At 41.2% G+C, this 16699-nt stretch overlaps 1 protein-coding gene across 4 annotated transcripts in view; it reads right to left on the bottom strand.

Annotated features, from left to right (window-relative positions):
- The window catches only part of SCN8A (sodium voltage-gated channel alpha subunit 8), a 122716-nt gene that overhangs the window by 69518 nt on the left and 36499 nt on the right, over positions 1–16699 (bottom strand). For all 4 annotated transcript variants that reach the window (XM_041736333.1, XM_041736335.1, XM_041736331.1 and 1 more), the window contains exons 7-11: positions 11081–11302; positions 9990–10053; positions 7429–7570; positions 5710–5916; positions 4556–4849 (exon numbers count right to left, since the gene is read on the bottom strand). In XM_041736333.1, coding sequence (XP_041592267.1) covers positions 4556–4849; positions 5710–5916; positions 7429–7570; positions 9990–10053; positions 11081–11302 — 929 coding nt within the window. The remainder of the gene's footprint in view (positions 1–4555; positions 4850–5709; positions 5917–7428; positions 7571–9989; positions 10054–11080; positions 11303–16699) is intronic.

Raw genomic sequence — 16699 nt, 5'->3', positions numbered from 1 at the left:
TATTTCCTAAATGATCAATGCATGATACTACAAATCATTCATGAGTTACAGATCTATGGTGCTAAATACAGCAAAGGATATTTATTTATTTATTTTATTTATTTAATTTGTTTTTTATTTTTTAACAGATTTTATTTATTTATTCATGAGACACACACACACACACACACACACACACACACACACACAGAGGCAGAGACACAGGCAGAGGGAGACGCAGGCTCCACGCAGGGAGCTGGATGTGGGACTTGATTCCTGGTCTCCAGGATCATGCCCTGGGCCGAAGGCAGGCGCCAAACCGCTGAGCCACCGGAGCTGCCCTATTTATTTATGTATTTATTTATTTATTTATTTATTTATTTTACTTTATTTATTTTTTAAAGAGATTTTATTTATTTATTCATGAGAGACACACACACAGAGGGGCAGAGACACAGGCAGAGGGAAAAGCAGGCTCCATGCAGGGAGCCCGATGTGGGACTCGACCCTGGGACTCCCAAGATCATGCCCTGGGCCAGAGGCAGGCACCAAACCGCTGAGCCACCCAGGGATCCCTATTTACTTATTTTTAAAGATTTATTTATTTGAGATAGTGAGAGAGAGAGAGTGGGTGGGAGGGATAGAGGAAGAGGGAGAGAGTAAACCTTAAATAGACTCTGTCCTGAATGAGGAGCCAGATGCAGGGATTGATTCCATGACCCTGAGATCACAACCTGAGCTGAAACCAAGATCTGGGCACTCAATCGATTATGCCATCCAGGTGCCCCAAGGTCTTCAATTTTTAAGGATATTAGGGGGTCCTAAGACCAAAAAGCTTGAGAAATGTTGCACTGGAAAAATTAAAATACTATGCAAAATGGAACTCAAGTTAATATGTGTGAACTGTTCTAAGCCCTAAAACCACAGCAGTAATTTTATAGAGAAATGAGTAGGAGACGAGATGGCCAGATGTCTTAAGAGTTCTCTGAAGATCTGGCAATAAAGGAAATGGATATACACTTGAATTGTGCCATGGGAAATGGAAGCCACGTTCACTGGTGAGCCAAAAAGAGACGACCACGTATGTGGAGACGTAAACGGGGAGGAGCGGCTATGTATGTTCAGGAGTACAAGTTCTGCAGTCCGAAGGACCTGGTTCAAATCTTGACTCTAATACCTACTGGCCATAAGACCTTAGACAAGTTAGTCAATCTCTTTCGGCCTCAGTTTCCTCAGTCATTCTTCCAGATAAAACCAGAGAAACTGCAGAAGAGTCCTGGGACAAAGAATATGACTTCCATGTGGGGTTTCTCAATAAGTCTTGGCAGACAGCCATGGCCTCTAGGAATCTACAATTTTTTTCAGATGGAGAAATGAGAGGAAGTGAACATTTTCATGCAAAGCAGGGCATTTCAGAAGCCCAGTTTTATTTGTCGAGCTAGGGAGCAATCAGTGCAACTCTGTGCTGAAGCCTATAGATTAATCAGAGACCATTCAATAACAGTGCTAAGGTATTCATTAACAAGCTCAGTGATGGCTCTTACGACAAGGGTTGGATGACAACAAAGCTGAGTCACACTCTTCCCCAAAAGAGAGTGAACTAGGAGAAAGGTGAGGTGAAGGTGAGGGTGAGAGAGAGAGAGAGAGAGAAAGAGAGAGAGAGAGAGATGGCTCCAGGCCACAGGCAAGACCCAGAAGGGTGAAAACAGATTTATAAAAGTCCCCCATTCATTTGTCCAACAAATATCTGAATGCTAGCCATATGCAGACTCTGCCTTTAGCACTTTATCTAGGAGAGGAAAGAATGTGAGTCCATGCAGAGTGAAAAGCAGCACATAAAGGGGTATGTATAAAACACAGTGGAAAGAGAAATGGCAACGTCCACTGAGGTGTGGCATGGGGGAGGTCAGGGAAGGTTTTCTGAGAGAAGGATGTGAAGACTAAGTGTGGTGTAGACATTGAGAGATGGAAAAATAGGGCGTCTTAGAGAGGGGGGTTTCTGGAGCAAAACTGAGGACAGGAAGCAAACATTGTACATGAGAAGCAGCTAGCAGTGCATTCTGCTCTAAGTCCAGGGTGCCTGACAGGGCACAGTGACCGGGAGCTGAGCGGGCCAGAAGGGGGCCCTAGGACTGCCAGCTACAGGGCTGGTGCTTCATTAGTAAATAGAGTGAATCTGATTAGGGTCATTTCCTCTCCCATTCTCTGTGATAATGATTCTACATTAGTCAATATTTTCTTTAATGCCTCTACTCAACTTCTCATTCCCTTCAATAGGACTTTGAATTTCCTGTATTACTATACACCAGAGACTGTCCGGTGTTGTCTTCCTCAACTCCCTACTCCCTATCTACAAACTTATCCATACCCACCCTCCCCCTATTTTCCTGACAGCTGGGGATAAGGTGCCCCTTTCCTGTAAAGACTTACATCCATTTTCACATCTTCCAAGACTGTGCTCCATTTTCTTTTCTTTTTTTTTTTTTTCCATTTTCTTTTCTATTCTACTCCATTTTCTACCTCCACTTTGCTTCTTCTGGGCTCCCCGCCCCAGATTATAAAAATAATTTCACCCATATACTTTAAAGCAGTTTGTATGAGAAGTCTACACTCACTGTTTCCACTTCCCACTTCACTTCCATATGGTATCCATCCTTATCCTGGACTGAAATGTGTCTTTAAAGTTTTCAATGACTTATATTGCCAAATCCAGTACATATTTCCAATTCTGATCTCATGAAGCATTTTCTGTTAAATTTCAATCCATTGATCACTCCCCTGCTTTCTCCAACCTTTGTACTCTCCTGGCTTCACTGTACTGGTTCTCTTAGTACCTCTAATGACCATTCATCCATTTTCCTTCATGAGCTCCATCTCCGATGCCCACAGATAACCGTGGTTGTGCCCCTAGCTCACTGTTCCTTAACCTGACACAACCTCTTTGAGTATCTCGTCAAGTCTCGCAGTCCCGATCACCATCTCTCACCTCAGGACCTTTTCCTGAAGCCATTATTTGCCTATTTTGTGTCTAAAGACCTTTTCTACTTGGTTATCCAACAAATAATTCAAGCTTGAGGCATCCACACTGAATTTACTTTTTTCCAACCCTAGAATGTCTTTTCGTTTTTCCTATTGCTTCCCCATCAACACACACATACATTACCCGTTTATCCTTTATTTACCTTCCCAAGAAAGTCCTTACTGAACCTGCAGGTTGTGGTAGATCTGTGCCCTCTAAAACACTCCAGCCAATGGGAATTATGGAACAATATGGAACAATATGGAACCATCAATGTTATTACAGAAATAAATTTTAGTGGTTGCTCCACTACAAGGATGGTGTTCTAACCACTGTGAACTTCTAGGACCCGTCACAATCCCTGATGCATGATAGGCACTCCAGGACTGCCTGGTGGTGAATAATGAGAGCTCCGTTTTAGGAAACACTCTATCAACAGTATATAAAACATGAAGGAGAGGGAGAAAGATCAGAGGAAACAAACCTGCAGTGGCTAACTGCAGTAGAATGAAACAATACAAAGGTCTGAGCTAAGGTAGGATTAATAGGATAGAAAGAAGGGGATGGCACAAGAGACTCTGCTGTGATAATGAATAGGACTAGCAGAGATTGAACTGGGAGGTGAGAGATACAAGGGATGTCACAATGAAGCATCTCCGGGAGACAAGGAAAGGCACTGGATACACTGCCATAAAACTAGTAACTGTGATCTATTCTATACCTTATGAACTTTCCAGCATTTCCTTAAAATGGGGAATTAAATGGCCTAAGAATTGGATTTTGGTGGTGGTCTTTGAAATCCAAAAATAAGTGTTATGTAATGATATTTATAGTCACAGAATGCTCAGTAATTATCATACTTCTTCTCTTTCTTTCTCTTAGTTTCCTCATTTATCAAAGTTGGGTACAACTGGAGGCTTTTAATCTACCACAGACTAATTTATCAGCATGACACTATATCTAGAATAATTAATTACCAGAATTTGCCACACTCAAATAAGGTGACCTAAAGAGTTTCAGGACTCTTTTTAAAAAATCTACGATTATATGCAATTCTTTTTTTTTTTTTAAGATTTTATTTATTTATTTATTCACGAGAGACACACAGAGAGGCAGAGACACAGGCAGAGGGAGAAGCAGGCTCCATGGAGGGAGCCTGATGTGGGACTTGATCCCAGGACCCCGGGATTAAACAGAGATGTTTAAGAAAGCTAAATTCTGATGTTCCGACCTTTAAGGAGAAGGGTGCTTCTTTAAGTTTTAGAATGGAAGGCCCACTGGTGTGACAAGGACCTTTTGGCTGAAGTAAGTCTGCTAAAGGTGATCATGAGGTCCTAGGGCTGGCCTAGAGTAGAGAGTGGATGCAGGATGGGAGCAGAGGGCTGTTCTAACACGTCTACTGCCTGCCCTTAGGGAGCAGTTTGGAGCATGGAGAGGCAGACCTTAGGACCCAGGGAAGGGGCTCCAAAATGTAGAGCCAACGGGGAATGGGAGAATCAATGAGATTAGGAAAAGCAGAACTTCTTAGGCTTATGTGACCCAGTGCAAAGAGTTTACCTGATTCATGATGGAAAATTTCCTCCCTATTCTGTTGTCTGGCAGTCGAAAGCCCTTCCTTCTCATACCATCTTCTGACTCTGACTTAAACACCTTCTCAGGATCCCCTTTTTCCTCTCCTTCAGAGAGCTCCTTCTGCTTCCTCTTCTTTCTCCGGTTACGTCTTTCTTTAGCACTCTTGGAACTGAGTTTAGATATTTCAGAGGAACTGCGAGGAGAGCCTGCCCCTTCTTCGCCTTCTTCCTCGATGGCATCTTCTGAAACAGTGCCTGCGGAGGTGGCCATTGCAGCAGCCTAGGGGAGGAGCCACAATGACATGCCAGTCAGAAGCTGCTAACTGGAGCCACACAAAGCCAAGCAACCAGTGCCCGATCATTTCCTTTCCCATAGATAGGTGAAGCAGGGGAGAAGGAGGAAGGTGAATCAGCTGGTATAGGAGACTATGGCCAGGACCTGGCTGTCTCCATTTCCAGGTTGATCTGTGTTGTGGCACATGGCCCTACATAAATAGAGCAGAACCTCATGGTGAGAACTCTGGGATTTATTCTCTTGGATTTCTCAGACAAGAACCTAGCTGCCTTCTTAGTACCAAAAGATTTCTTCTGGCCAACTCTGAAAATGAATGCTAAGAACCTACACTGTACATCATTGGCCCAACAGTATAAAAACACTTGTATACTTGGATAAGTATCAGAAAACAAAATGCTAGGGTGATGGCATCACTCATCCGGTTTTCAAATTTTACTTGACTATTTTACATGTATCTTCTTTTCAATTACAACCAATATTTTCATGACCATGGAGAATCTCTGAAGAAGATCCTAATGATTTCCTCACAAAAAGGCTATGCTTACATGAGACACTATATACTCGGCTCTGGTCACTTGTTTTTCTCCCAGCCACTGTAGCAGTTAACTGAACACTAAGCAGTTGAGAAATTCAACTAGAGATCAAATTAACAAACAATTTGGCCATTAAGACAAATGGAATAACTGGACCCACAATCTGCAGTTGTTACTCGGGTTATTTTAATCAGATTAATGACTTTTATTTGACAATGTGCCCCCCAAAAGATGGACTGGAATGACAATCAGATGGAGCCTTAGTCACGGTGATCTGGCCGGAAGGTCTGTAGCAAAGAATTGATCACCAACCTGTGCCTCTTCCTGTTGCTTCTTAAGTTGCTCCAACATTGCTTTGAATTCAGCCTCTTTTTGCTCTGCCTCTTCCAGTGTTGCCTGATTTTGCTCTTCATAAGCCATGGCCACCACAGCCAAGATCAAGTTCACGAGATAGAAAGAACCCACAAAGATGACCAAGACGAAGAAGATCATGTATGTTTTCCCAGCTGCTCGTAAGGTCTGTAAAGACAGAAACCATTTTCTGAGTCACGTGCATCAAATGAACCAGCCTGAAAGTAACTTGTAATAATGCTTCTCTGCAGGGGCACCACTGCATTTTGAGTACAGCAGTTCCTTTGTTGTGTGGTGAGCCCACATACTGCAGAGCACTTAGCATCCCCAAGGGCCAAAGGGCTTCCTCTATCTTTAGCTCAGAGTAAATGTCACTAGTATGTCCCCTTCACTATGACAGAAAAACTCCTCTTCCATTTCCAAATACTCTTGATACACTCTTTTCATGGAAAAACACTCCATTTTTCAAGGAAAAAATGCTCTCAGCTAAAAATTCTAATTGACTTTGTTAGTTGGTTCTAAAACAAGTATAAAGAAAAGAATGCAAGACTTCAGCTTATTTATCTACTGGCCCTCAAAGAGCACTGGCAGATAAATTCCATCTTAGGGATCAGGTCTAAGTCATAGGAAGTCCCCATCTTGAGTGACATCCTTCCTTACCCTTCTGCAATAGGGTGGGTTTTTAAAGAGGGACATGGCATAAAGAGCAGTGGAGACAGAAGAAGAAGAAATATCTAGGACTAGTCCCTTCACTAGTGGTGAGCAAACAGACATCAAAGAACACTTGGGTTTTAAGTTATGCATATGTGACCCACTATTACTTAGTTTTCATTGTTATTCTTTTTAACCATAAATATTTAATGGGATTTGGTATTAACCACAAATATTTCACGAGAAAGATTTTAACCTGAGAGAACTCCAGGCTGTCCAACAGAAAGTGAGAATTCCCTACAGGATCTGAAAATTAGAAACTTCCCTTCAAGAGGTCCTTCGTGCCTGAGGGAGACATGTCTCTCATTCTCGAACTGGCATCACCAAATGCCAGAGTCAAATAGAGAACAGTGACTTATCATGGAATTTATAAGCTGGAAGACCCATAGCAATTACCTAGACTTACTTCTGCATTACCAGCAGCAAAGTTGCCTACGGTCACTAAGATAGCCCAACAGAATGAATGGCAGACCGTTTTTGTTTTTTTTTTTAAACTGTCACAACCTGCCTGAGCAAGTCCAGATGTGTTACAAATCTCAAAAATGTTGATACATTCAATATAAATTTCATCTTTATAATGTCTAGCATAGTGCCTTGTACAGTCTGTTTAGTTGATTCTTTTAAAAAGTGCGCTAATCCAAAAATCTGAGAAGAGAAGTACTGCAGATGGTCTGGTGAAACAACAGGATGTAAACAGAGATCGCAGACTCCCAGGCCAGGCAGAAAGCCGCCAAGGCCGTGAGTCTCCATGGCCATATGTGACTGGCTACTAAAGACACAGGGACGAGAGCTGGGAGAATTCACTGAATTTTGTAAACCAGCTGACTCTGAGAAACGACATCCTAAGACCTGTGTAAGTCCTCACTGAAGGGCTCTTAGAATGTCCCCAACCCCATAGAACCTCGTGCAAATTCTGTCACACTAAAGAAAAAAAAAGGCATTACTCAAATAAGACGTATTACTACTTACCAACTGATACAGGTTTTCCCAGTAGTCCTGGGTCATAAGGCGAAATAATGCCAAGAAGGCCCAGCTGAAAGTGTCAAAGCTCGTGTAACCGTAGTTGGGGTTCCTTCCTGCTTTCATACACTGGTATCCCTCTGGGCATTGCCTGAGAAAAGAAAGGGTAGTTTAGGGCTTTTCAACATAATGCTACCCAATTGTCAACTATAAGTCATCCCCAGGACTGTGGAGATAATAGAAAACCATCTAGAAAGTCAGGCCAACAAATAGGTATTAAAAAGAAAGAAGAAGAAGAAGGAGAAGGAGGAGGAGGAGGAGGAGAAGGAGAAGAAGAAGGAGGAGAAGAAGAAGAAGAAGAAAGAAGGAGGAGGAGGAGGAGGAGAAAGAGAAGGAGAAGGAGAAGGAAAAGGAGACGAAGGAGGAGAAGAAGAAGAAGGAGGAGAAGAAGGAACTAGAGGAAGAAGGAGAAGGAGGAGGAGGAGGAAGGAAGAAAGAAGAAGGAAGAAGAAGAAGAAGAAGAAGGAGGAGGAGGAGGAGAAGAAGAAGAAGGAGGAGAAGAAGAAGGAGGAGGAGGAGGAGGAGGAGAAGATGAAGAAGAAGAAGGAGGAGGAGGAGGAGGAGGAGGAGAAGGAGGAGGAGGAGGAGGAGCAGGAGGAGGAGGAGGAGCAGGAGGAAGAATAGAAAAGAAAAAAGAGGAAATAAACAAAGTAGTCGGGTCAATGTTTCAAAAAAATGATGTCTTGGGGACAGCCTAGGGTCAGAGTCACTAGCCATGCCTCTTAAAAACCCCGATTCTTAGGTCTTACCCAGACCTAGGAATAAAAGCTCTGGACACGGGAGCCATGAATCTGCATTTTAAGGAGGCGTGGCAGGTGATTCTGGCAGGTGGCATGCCAAAATTTGAGGATCACTGTTGTAGACTCATATCAATGTGCAATTCAACCAAATTCATCTTAACTACGATCCCAAATGACAAATGGCTAGCTAGAAGTTCTTCTCAATCATCCTTGTTCTCTTAACACTCAACTTAATGACAACCTAAGTCATACTGGGGATTTCAGTAATCTCAGTTTTACCAGTTCTCCTGCTTTTAGATTCACCTGATATTTATTTCAATGTAATTTCTAGTATCTACTTTGATACAGAAATTAAATGGACTTCTATGTGTCATGGTCACCTTAAAACACTAATTCCTAGAGGCCCAATATACTCTGGATAACGATTTGACACCCTCACATTTATATAATTTTCCATTTACAAAGCACTTTCATGTATTGTTATCTAAATGGATCATTATAATAATCCTTTAAGGAAGTGAGAACATGACTTATTAAATCCATTTTATACATGACGAAATTGAGGCTCGCCAAAGTTAAACAGCTTGCCAAAAGACTGATAGCTAAAAGTGGTAGCAGAATCAAGATTCACATTATATGGCTATAAACTTGTGTTCATAGCAGCGTTATTAATAATAACTAAAATATGGAAGCAACCCAAGTGTCTGTTGACAGATGAACGGGTAAACAAAATGTGGTATATACAGACAATGGACTATCACTCAGCCTTAAAAAAGAAGGAAATTCTGACATATGCTACATAACATGGGTAAACCTTGAGGACATCACGCTAAGTGAAAGAAGCCAAAGAAAGACTATGTATGTATGATTCCACTTACACGAGGTACTGAGAGTGGTCAAAATCATAGAGACAGAAAGTGGAATAGTGGTCCCTTGGGTACTGGGAATGGAGGGGGAAATGGGAAGTTAGTGTTTAATGTGTATAGTCTCAGTTTGCGAAGACGGAAAGTACTGAGGATAGATGGTGGTGATGGTTGTATGACATTGTGAATGTACTTAATGTCACGAAACTAGACACTTAAAAATGGTTATAAGAGTGAATCTTATGTTCCATGAATTTTACTACAATTTTTTTTAATGGGGAAAAAAGGGATACCTGGGTGGCTCAGCTCAGTTGGTTAAGTGTCTGCCTTGGCTCAGGTCATGATCTCAGGGTCCTGGGAACACACCCCGAGTTGGGGGTGGTTCCCACTTAGCTGGGAGTCTGCTTCTCCCTCTCCTGCTGTCCCTCCCCCTGTTCATGGGTTCTCTCCCTCAAATAAATAAAGTCTTAAAAAAAAAAAAACAGAAGAAAAATATTATCTTGCTATTCTGCTCCCTCCCCATGCCGTCAGGCCTAGTATGTTTTGGGTCATCCTTGGTACTAATCTACTACCAAGACAGTGTACCTACATTGTATCTTATTAATCATGTTACAGTAGAATGAGGGGAGTCTACAAGAGACAGGCAAGGTATCTGGCATTATAGGCTCTACCCTTACTTAGCCTTTTACATTTTTAATTTTGTCTTGAGACTACAGGCACATTCACTTACTAGTGAAATGCCAATTTTGGGTGGACAAATATGAAACAGGAAGAAAATCTGAGTCAACCAAAATGTCAGACCCAGTTAGGATCTACTACATAAGCACAAAGAGAAGTGAAAATATTGCCCATTTTCATCTGACACATTATTTTAAGGGAGAAGAATATAATTAGGCGAGTTACTTACCCAGCATCAGAACTGTTCCCACAGAGTAAAGGTTCCAGCATGCCAGGAACTATGTAAAAATTTGCTAGAAAAGTTTGAAGAGGCAGGAAATGAATAAGGCAGATTGAAGTGAATGAGAGAGTAAGATCACACCGTTCCTAACTAGCCCTGGCAGTCATTGATTTGAGCTCATATATTCATTCTTACCTGAGTAAAACCTGGTAAGAATTCTTTCCCAATAATTATTTCCTTATATATACTTAAAAATGAAAAGTGCTACCATATAGCCCTAATCCAATGACCTTTTCACAGACATTTGACCTCCACTCATATTTCAAGTCTATAGGGTAGTTTCTGCTGCTTGATTCTATGGGGTCTGAAAGTGAGTTTTCTAAGCTCTTTACTCCTTTATACAACTTTAGCCTTCAATCCTTAAAACTACTCTTTACCACAGATAAGCTAAAACCCTCACTAAATCACATTACCATGTCCTGTATTAATTAGAAGGCACGTTTCCCTTGCCTGTATGTGTCGCTGAAATTGCCTTTGCAACATTTTCTTATGGCTACTTAACTGCCTTTAGTTCCTCGAGGATGGTGAGTAGTGCTATTGCTAACTCTTCCCCATTATTTTATGGAAATACTACCATACTTAACGTCCCTTAGTGCAGACCCAACTGCTGTGCTTCCTGAACTGAAATTATCAGAATTCCTTCGCTATAAGGGGCTGAAATGGTTATCTGGAGATTAACTGACTCCCCCTAGCAGACTGATTCCTAAGGTCTTATACGAAGAGAGCTGACGAGGCATATTCTGAACTTTTCAATGTTTAAGTATCTGAGGAAAGCCAAGTAGGGAAATAGGTATTTTTATCAAATTCCTAAGCCTGGTTTTCAGAGCAAATGGAGTTTCTTTTTGGTTCTAAAGGGACAGCCAGAGAGCACTTCTGAACACAGTCCTACCCCTGGGACAGGGAATCACTTCCTCGGGCTGCTTCCATAGCCCTGGGTTGCATCCCAGCCCCAGCTACTTCTGAAAACCCAGTGACGGCTTCAGACCACTAAGTTAGAGGCAGACTTGTCTTCTGCCCCTCGCAGAGAAGGGGCCACCTACTTTTATTGTTGATATACTCTTCCCAGTCAAAGCCTTTGGTGCCATTTTCCAGATAGCTCTCGTTGAAGTTTATGGGCCACACGACACACTTGTTTCGCAGGTTGCCCATGAACAGCTGCAGTCCGATCAAGGCAAAGACACTCAAGCAGAACACTGTCAGAATCATCACATCTGACAGCTTCTTCACCGACTGGATTAGGGCACCCACAATGGTCTTCAGGCCTGAGGAGATAGAAGCCCCAGAATCAGAGTCATCTCAGCACCCTCCCCACCTCCCCCAGCCTCCCTCTTAGCTGCGGGCTTCTACTCCTCCCACAGCACCACCCGTGAACCATGGCCTCTTTCTCTCTTATGACACTGGGTCAGCAATATTATCAATTTTTCCACAAGTATCAATTCTTAGGTCAATCATTTTTAAGAAGAAAAAGGAAAGTTCCTTCTCCAACAGTTGGCTCTTTTCTTCCTGGAAGTACTCTCCTGAGTCTGACTGCTGCTTAGCTCCTCAAATGAATACAGGCTCTTACTTGCCTCAGAACCTTCGTACATGCTGTTCCCTCTGCCTGGAATGCTTCCTTCCATTCCCCTGTCCTACCCACTTAACTTCTATTCATTCTTTGGGCTCAGCTTAAATTTCAGTTCCCTCATAAAGCCCTCCCTGACTTAACAATTCCTCTCCCTCCCTCATTATTCATAATAATTTAATAGCACCTTATACTTTCCTTTATAGCATTTATCATGGTTATAATTAATTATTTATGTCTGTCTCATTCCCAGCTGTATCTAGACTGCCCAGCCCATGGCAGGTACTCAATAAATATGTGCTGAATAAATAAATGGGAAAATCAGGGATTGAGGAGGTTTCCTGGTTGGGCAGAGAACTACTAGAAAGTTTAAAAGCCAAGTTGTGAGAAAGTACAATAAATATTTTCCCAAGAGTTCTGGAAATACCAATGTATTGAAAAGGTTAATTATTATCAACCCAGTATTTATGGTTTGTCTTCCCATTTACAAATATACCTTCTCTGGATCACACATATGCCCTGTTCTCTACAAGTAACCTTTTTTCTGTCCTAGATTAAAAACAAAATAAAAAATGTCCAACCTACTTAAACTCGAGGTTTAAATACAAGCCACTGGTTCAAATTTGAACCCGAAAGTAGCTTTCTTAACTGCAATGGAGGGATCAGTGATAGGAAGCACAGAAGACATGGTGGTGGGTTCATAATGTTTGGGTCAGAACGGATTCTGTGTGAGACTCCCCCTGGCAGGCCCAGACATCAGGCCATCTAAAGGACATGGCCAACAGAGCAATGAGCACTCCAGAGAGGGCAGTGTACCAGGATAGGCGGGAGGTAGACACAGCACCTTGACACACGGGCCTCAGGAGTGATTTCACCCCTGATCTACTTCTGAAGGCAGGAATATCAGATTAAAATTCAAGAGAAATCCTAATCTTGGCTTTGAAGTATGAAGCTAGGTATATAATTTACTACTCTTAATTATGTTAGACCACTTACTAGTATAACCTGAGTGATACACTTAACCTCTTGGAATCTTAGTTTTTTCATCTTTAAAATGGGAATAATTATAGTTGAGTATCACAGGGCTCTTGTGACGATTAACGATAATTCATATAAGCACTTAGCCCAGTACCTGGTACATAGGAAATGACTCAAGTGTTAACCATTTTTGCCTGAACCTCGGTTTATTCATTTATAAAAAGGTGTTCACTGGGTTGTTGGGAGGCTTAAACAAGATAATGAATGCAAAATACCAGGTACAGTACCTGGCACTTAACACTTGCAAGCTATCACTGTTACACATATGTTGCCCTCCTCAAAGAGGTATGATTGGGCTGATGACACTGCATGGCTAACCTCGTATCATGGTGATCTAGGAGGGAAGATGGACGTGACTGGTTCTTTGCTGTATTTTGCAAGTAACCACTTAGAATGTTTAAAGTTGAATTCAATAGAATTTTCTATCTGAGTCCAATAATAGTAATGCATGGCACAGGACTTGACACAAAGCAGGCACTTAACATATTTTTATCGAAAGAGCAAATGAATAAGAAATCTTTCCTAAAAAAAAAAAAAAAGAAAAAAGAAATCTTTCCTTTCACATAGATACCCTGAAAGGGATCTAAGAATGATTTTTTAAAAAAAAAGAGCTACGAATTAAGATTTTAGAGCATAAAAGTGTGAAAGGTGTGTGTCTTCTTATAAAATGGACCTTCCATGGATACTGTGGCCACCAAAGGAATTAGGAAGAACTTGTCTACATTCAAGGTATAGGATACAAGACATTTCTAACCTGATACTTTTCTCCTCATAAGACTGCAGGAACATACAGGTGGTCAGTCGGTTAAGCATCTACCTTTGGCTCATGTCATGATCTTAGGGTCCTGGGAAAGAGCCCCGTGGCAGGCTTCCCTGCTCAACGGGGAGTCTGCTTCTCCCTCTCCCTTTGCCCCTCCCCCCAATCATGCTCTTTCCCTCTCTCTCAAATAAATAAAATCTTTAATAATAAAAAAAAGACTGTGCAAAAAAAGCACCAGACAGGAAATCAGAAAATAGAGATCCTGGTCCTGGCTCAGCCAGTGACTATGACCCACTATATATCAGAACAAATTCAGGGTCCCATCTCATTTTCTTATACACAGAAAATGTGGATAAACACAGGAGTAACGTGGCACTGAGCAGTAGAGGAAAAGCTGAAGAACTGTCTTAAAAAGTCTTTCAACTTAGAGCAGTGATATTTATTTCTTTGAGATTAAGTAACTGAAATCTCAATCTTATATTCCAAAGGCTATGAGAAGCTGTATAACAGTCACACAGATAAGTAGGAAGATACTGGTGGTATAAAATAGAAGGCAACCATCAAGAAGTAAAGGTTGTTCCAGTATTATGGGCCTTATTTTCATAAGTTGCTGAGGAATAGAAAAGTCCTTCACTTGGGCAGCCCGGGTGGCTCAGCGGTTTAGTGCCGGCTTCAGCCCAGTTCGTGGTCCTGGAGACCCGGGATTGAGTCCCACGTCGGGCTCCCTGCATGGAGCCCGCTTCTCCCTCTGCCTGTGTCTCTGCCTCTCTCTCTCTCTCTGTATCTCTCATGAATAAATAAATGAAATTTAAAAAGAAAAAAAAAAAAGAAAGAAAAGTCCTTCACTTGATTTTTTGGCTTGGTTGAGGCAGGTCTATAGTAAGTGAATACTTAAATTCTAGGTTCCTAAAATTATACAGCTCTGTTTCCAAAGTCAAAGCACGATTTTAAAAAAGAAAATAGTTGAATAGGTCACTGAAGAATGGTGGTAGTTTCTTTTCCCTGGACTTCTTTAAGGAGAACTTGTATCTCCCCAGAATGGTTGAGACAACCACTGATCTCAACACTGGATGATTGCTCAAAGCCTTTTCTATTTCCATTTTAAATGAATTGAGAAAGGAGCTGTAAGCTGTCATTTGTAGTAGTGACAAGAGTATAATGCTACCAAATAGTCAAACCAATGCATTGGTGATATCAATCAATAAAAATTTTTAAAAACATACAATTTTAGCATGAGTCTAATCTGATTTTCCTCAGGTGGGAACTCTATGGACAGTTCCAAGCCCATATAACAGAAAATTCCAGGCCACGAGGCTCAAATTATCCCCTATTCTATGAAGCTGGACCCCCAACAGCCTCATTTTTAGGAAGATTTTAGTCTAGATACAGCTGGGAATGAGACAGACATAAAAATGGTCTGTTAGTAGGTTACAGATGTCACGGTGGACATCATCTGACCTAAATCCCAATATTTTCCTCCAGGAACTTAGAATGGGAAAAAAGACATTCCAGTAGTCTTTTCAAGTGGAAGGAATGATAACATATAAATTTGGGAATTAAGTGGCAGTTATAATCTGTCATTATATTAGGATATGTCTGAGAAGTAAAGGCAGGTAGTTAAGCTAAGAGACAGAAAAAGGTAATAGACACATGGAGAGAAAAAACATGAAGACAGAGTACCAGCCCTTAGATTCCCTGAAGTACTCATGAAGCCTTCACTTGCAACCAAAGATGTCCAACTAATACACCAACCATACATGAAACTCATCACTTTCCTGGGGACAGACTTAAATGCTCTCAATCAGCTGCTTAAAATCATTTCTCCATAAACCAGATGTCATTGCTGAAGAAATCTGTAAACATGAGTCAAGAAGGAAAAAAAAAAAAAAAAACTTCAAGTGTTTTCTTCTGAAGTCTGAGTTTAGACCAACTCCTTGGTGAGAGTTCTTTCAGGTTCAAGAAATGTAAAGTAGAAACTTAAGTTGGAAATGGTATTCAGCTGCTAATACTTCACAGGGGCTCAGAGAAACAAATCTTAATTAAGCAAGAATAACTACTAAATAACACTAACTATGGGTATCTAAAAAGTTTACTCTCTAAGCTTTCCATTCAGGTCCCATAGGAAGAAAGGTGATGTGGCGTAATGTTAGCATGCCGAGCTAGACTCATAACTATACAGCAATATTAAATGTATATGGTCATTGGATCATCTGGCTTCTGCCAAGACTCTTCTTCCTTCCATTAAGGTTGATGACTGTGAATGACCATACTTACAGACCTCAATGCTAAGTTACGGAGATGAAGTTATCAATGCATTTCTCTCCCTTCCCCTCCAGTTTTATTGAGAAATAACTGACATCACTGTAGAAATTTAAGGCATACGTCATGATGGTTTGATTTACGTGTCCTGTGAAATGATTACCACCGTAGGTTCAGCTAACATCCATCTTCTCGTATAGATACAATAGAAAGAGGAGGAGGAAAAAGAAAAAGAGGAAAAAAATTCCCTCTTGTGATGAGAACTCTTAGGAGTTACTCTGTTAAGAAGTTCCCTATGTATCACACAGCGGTGTTAGCTCTAGTCATCATGTTGTACATCACACCCTAGCACTTTCTTTCTTATGTCTGGACCTTTTGACCACCGTCCTCCAATTCCTTCTCTGCACACTCAACCTCGGTTATCCACAAGTCTGATGTCTTTTTCTGTGAGTTGTCTGCTTGTTTTTAGATTCCATACATCAATGAGATCAGACAGTATTTGTCTTTCTCTGTCCAACTTACTTCCTGAGTATAATGCCTTCAAGATCTAACCACATTGTCACAAATGGTAGGATTTCCTTGTTTTTTATACCTGAATAATATTCCATTGTGTATATATCTCACAGCTTTATCTATTCATCCATCAATGGACACTTAGGTTGTTTCCATGTCTTAGCTATTGTAAATAATGCTGCTATGAACACGGGGTACAGATATCTTTTTTGAGTTAGTGCTTTCGTTTCCTTTGGATATATTCCCAGAAGTCGAATTGCTGGATCATATGGTAGTTCTATTTTTAATTTTTGAGGATCCTTCATACTGTTTCCCATAGTGGCTGCACCAATTTACTAATCCCAACAGTGTGCAAGGGTTCCCTTTTCTCCACTTCCATGCCAGCGTTTGTTAGCTCATCTCCTTGATGGTGGCCATTCTAACAGTATATCTCGTTATGGTTTTAATTTGCATTTCCCTAATGACCCGTGATACTGAGCATCTTTTCATGCCCTTAGTGGTCTTTCATATAATGCATTTCTTGAGCTT

The sequence above is a fragment of the Vulpes lagopus genome, chromosome 21 (assembly GCF_018345385.1).
Source record: "Vulpes lagopus strain Blue_001 chromosome 21, ASM1834538v1, whole genome shotgun sequence".
NCBI classification, from domain to species: domain Eukaryota; kingdom Metazoa; phylum Chordata; class Mammalia; order Carnivora; family Canidae; genus Vulpes; species Vulpes lagopus.
The sequence above is the reverse complement of the archived record's forward strand: the minus strand, read 5'-3'. Positions and strand labels throughout refer to the sequence as shown.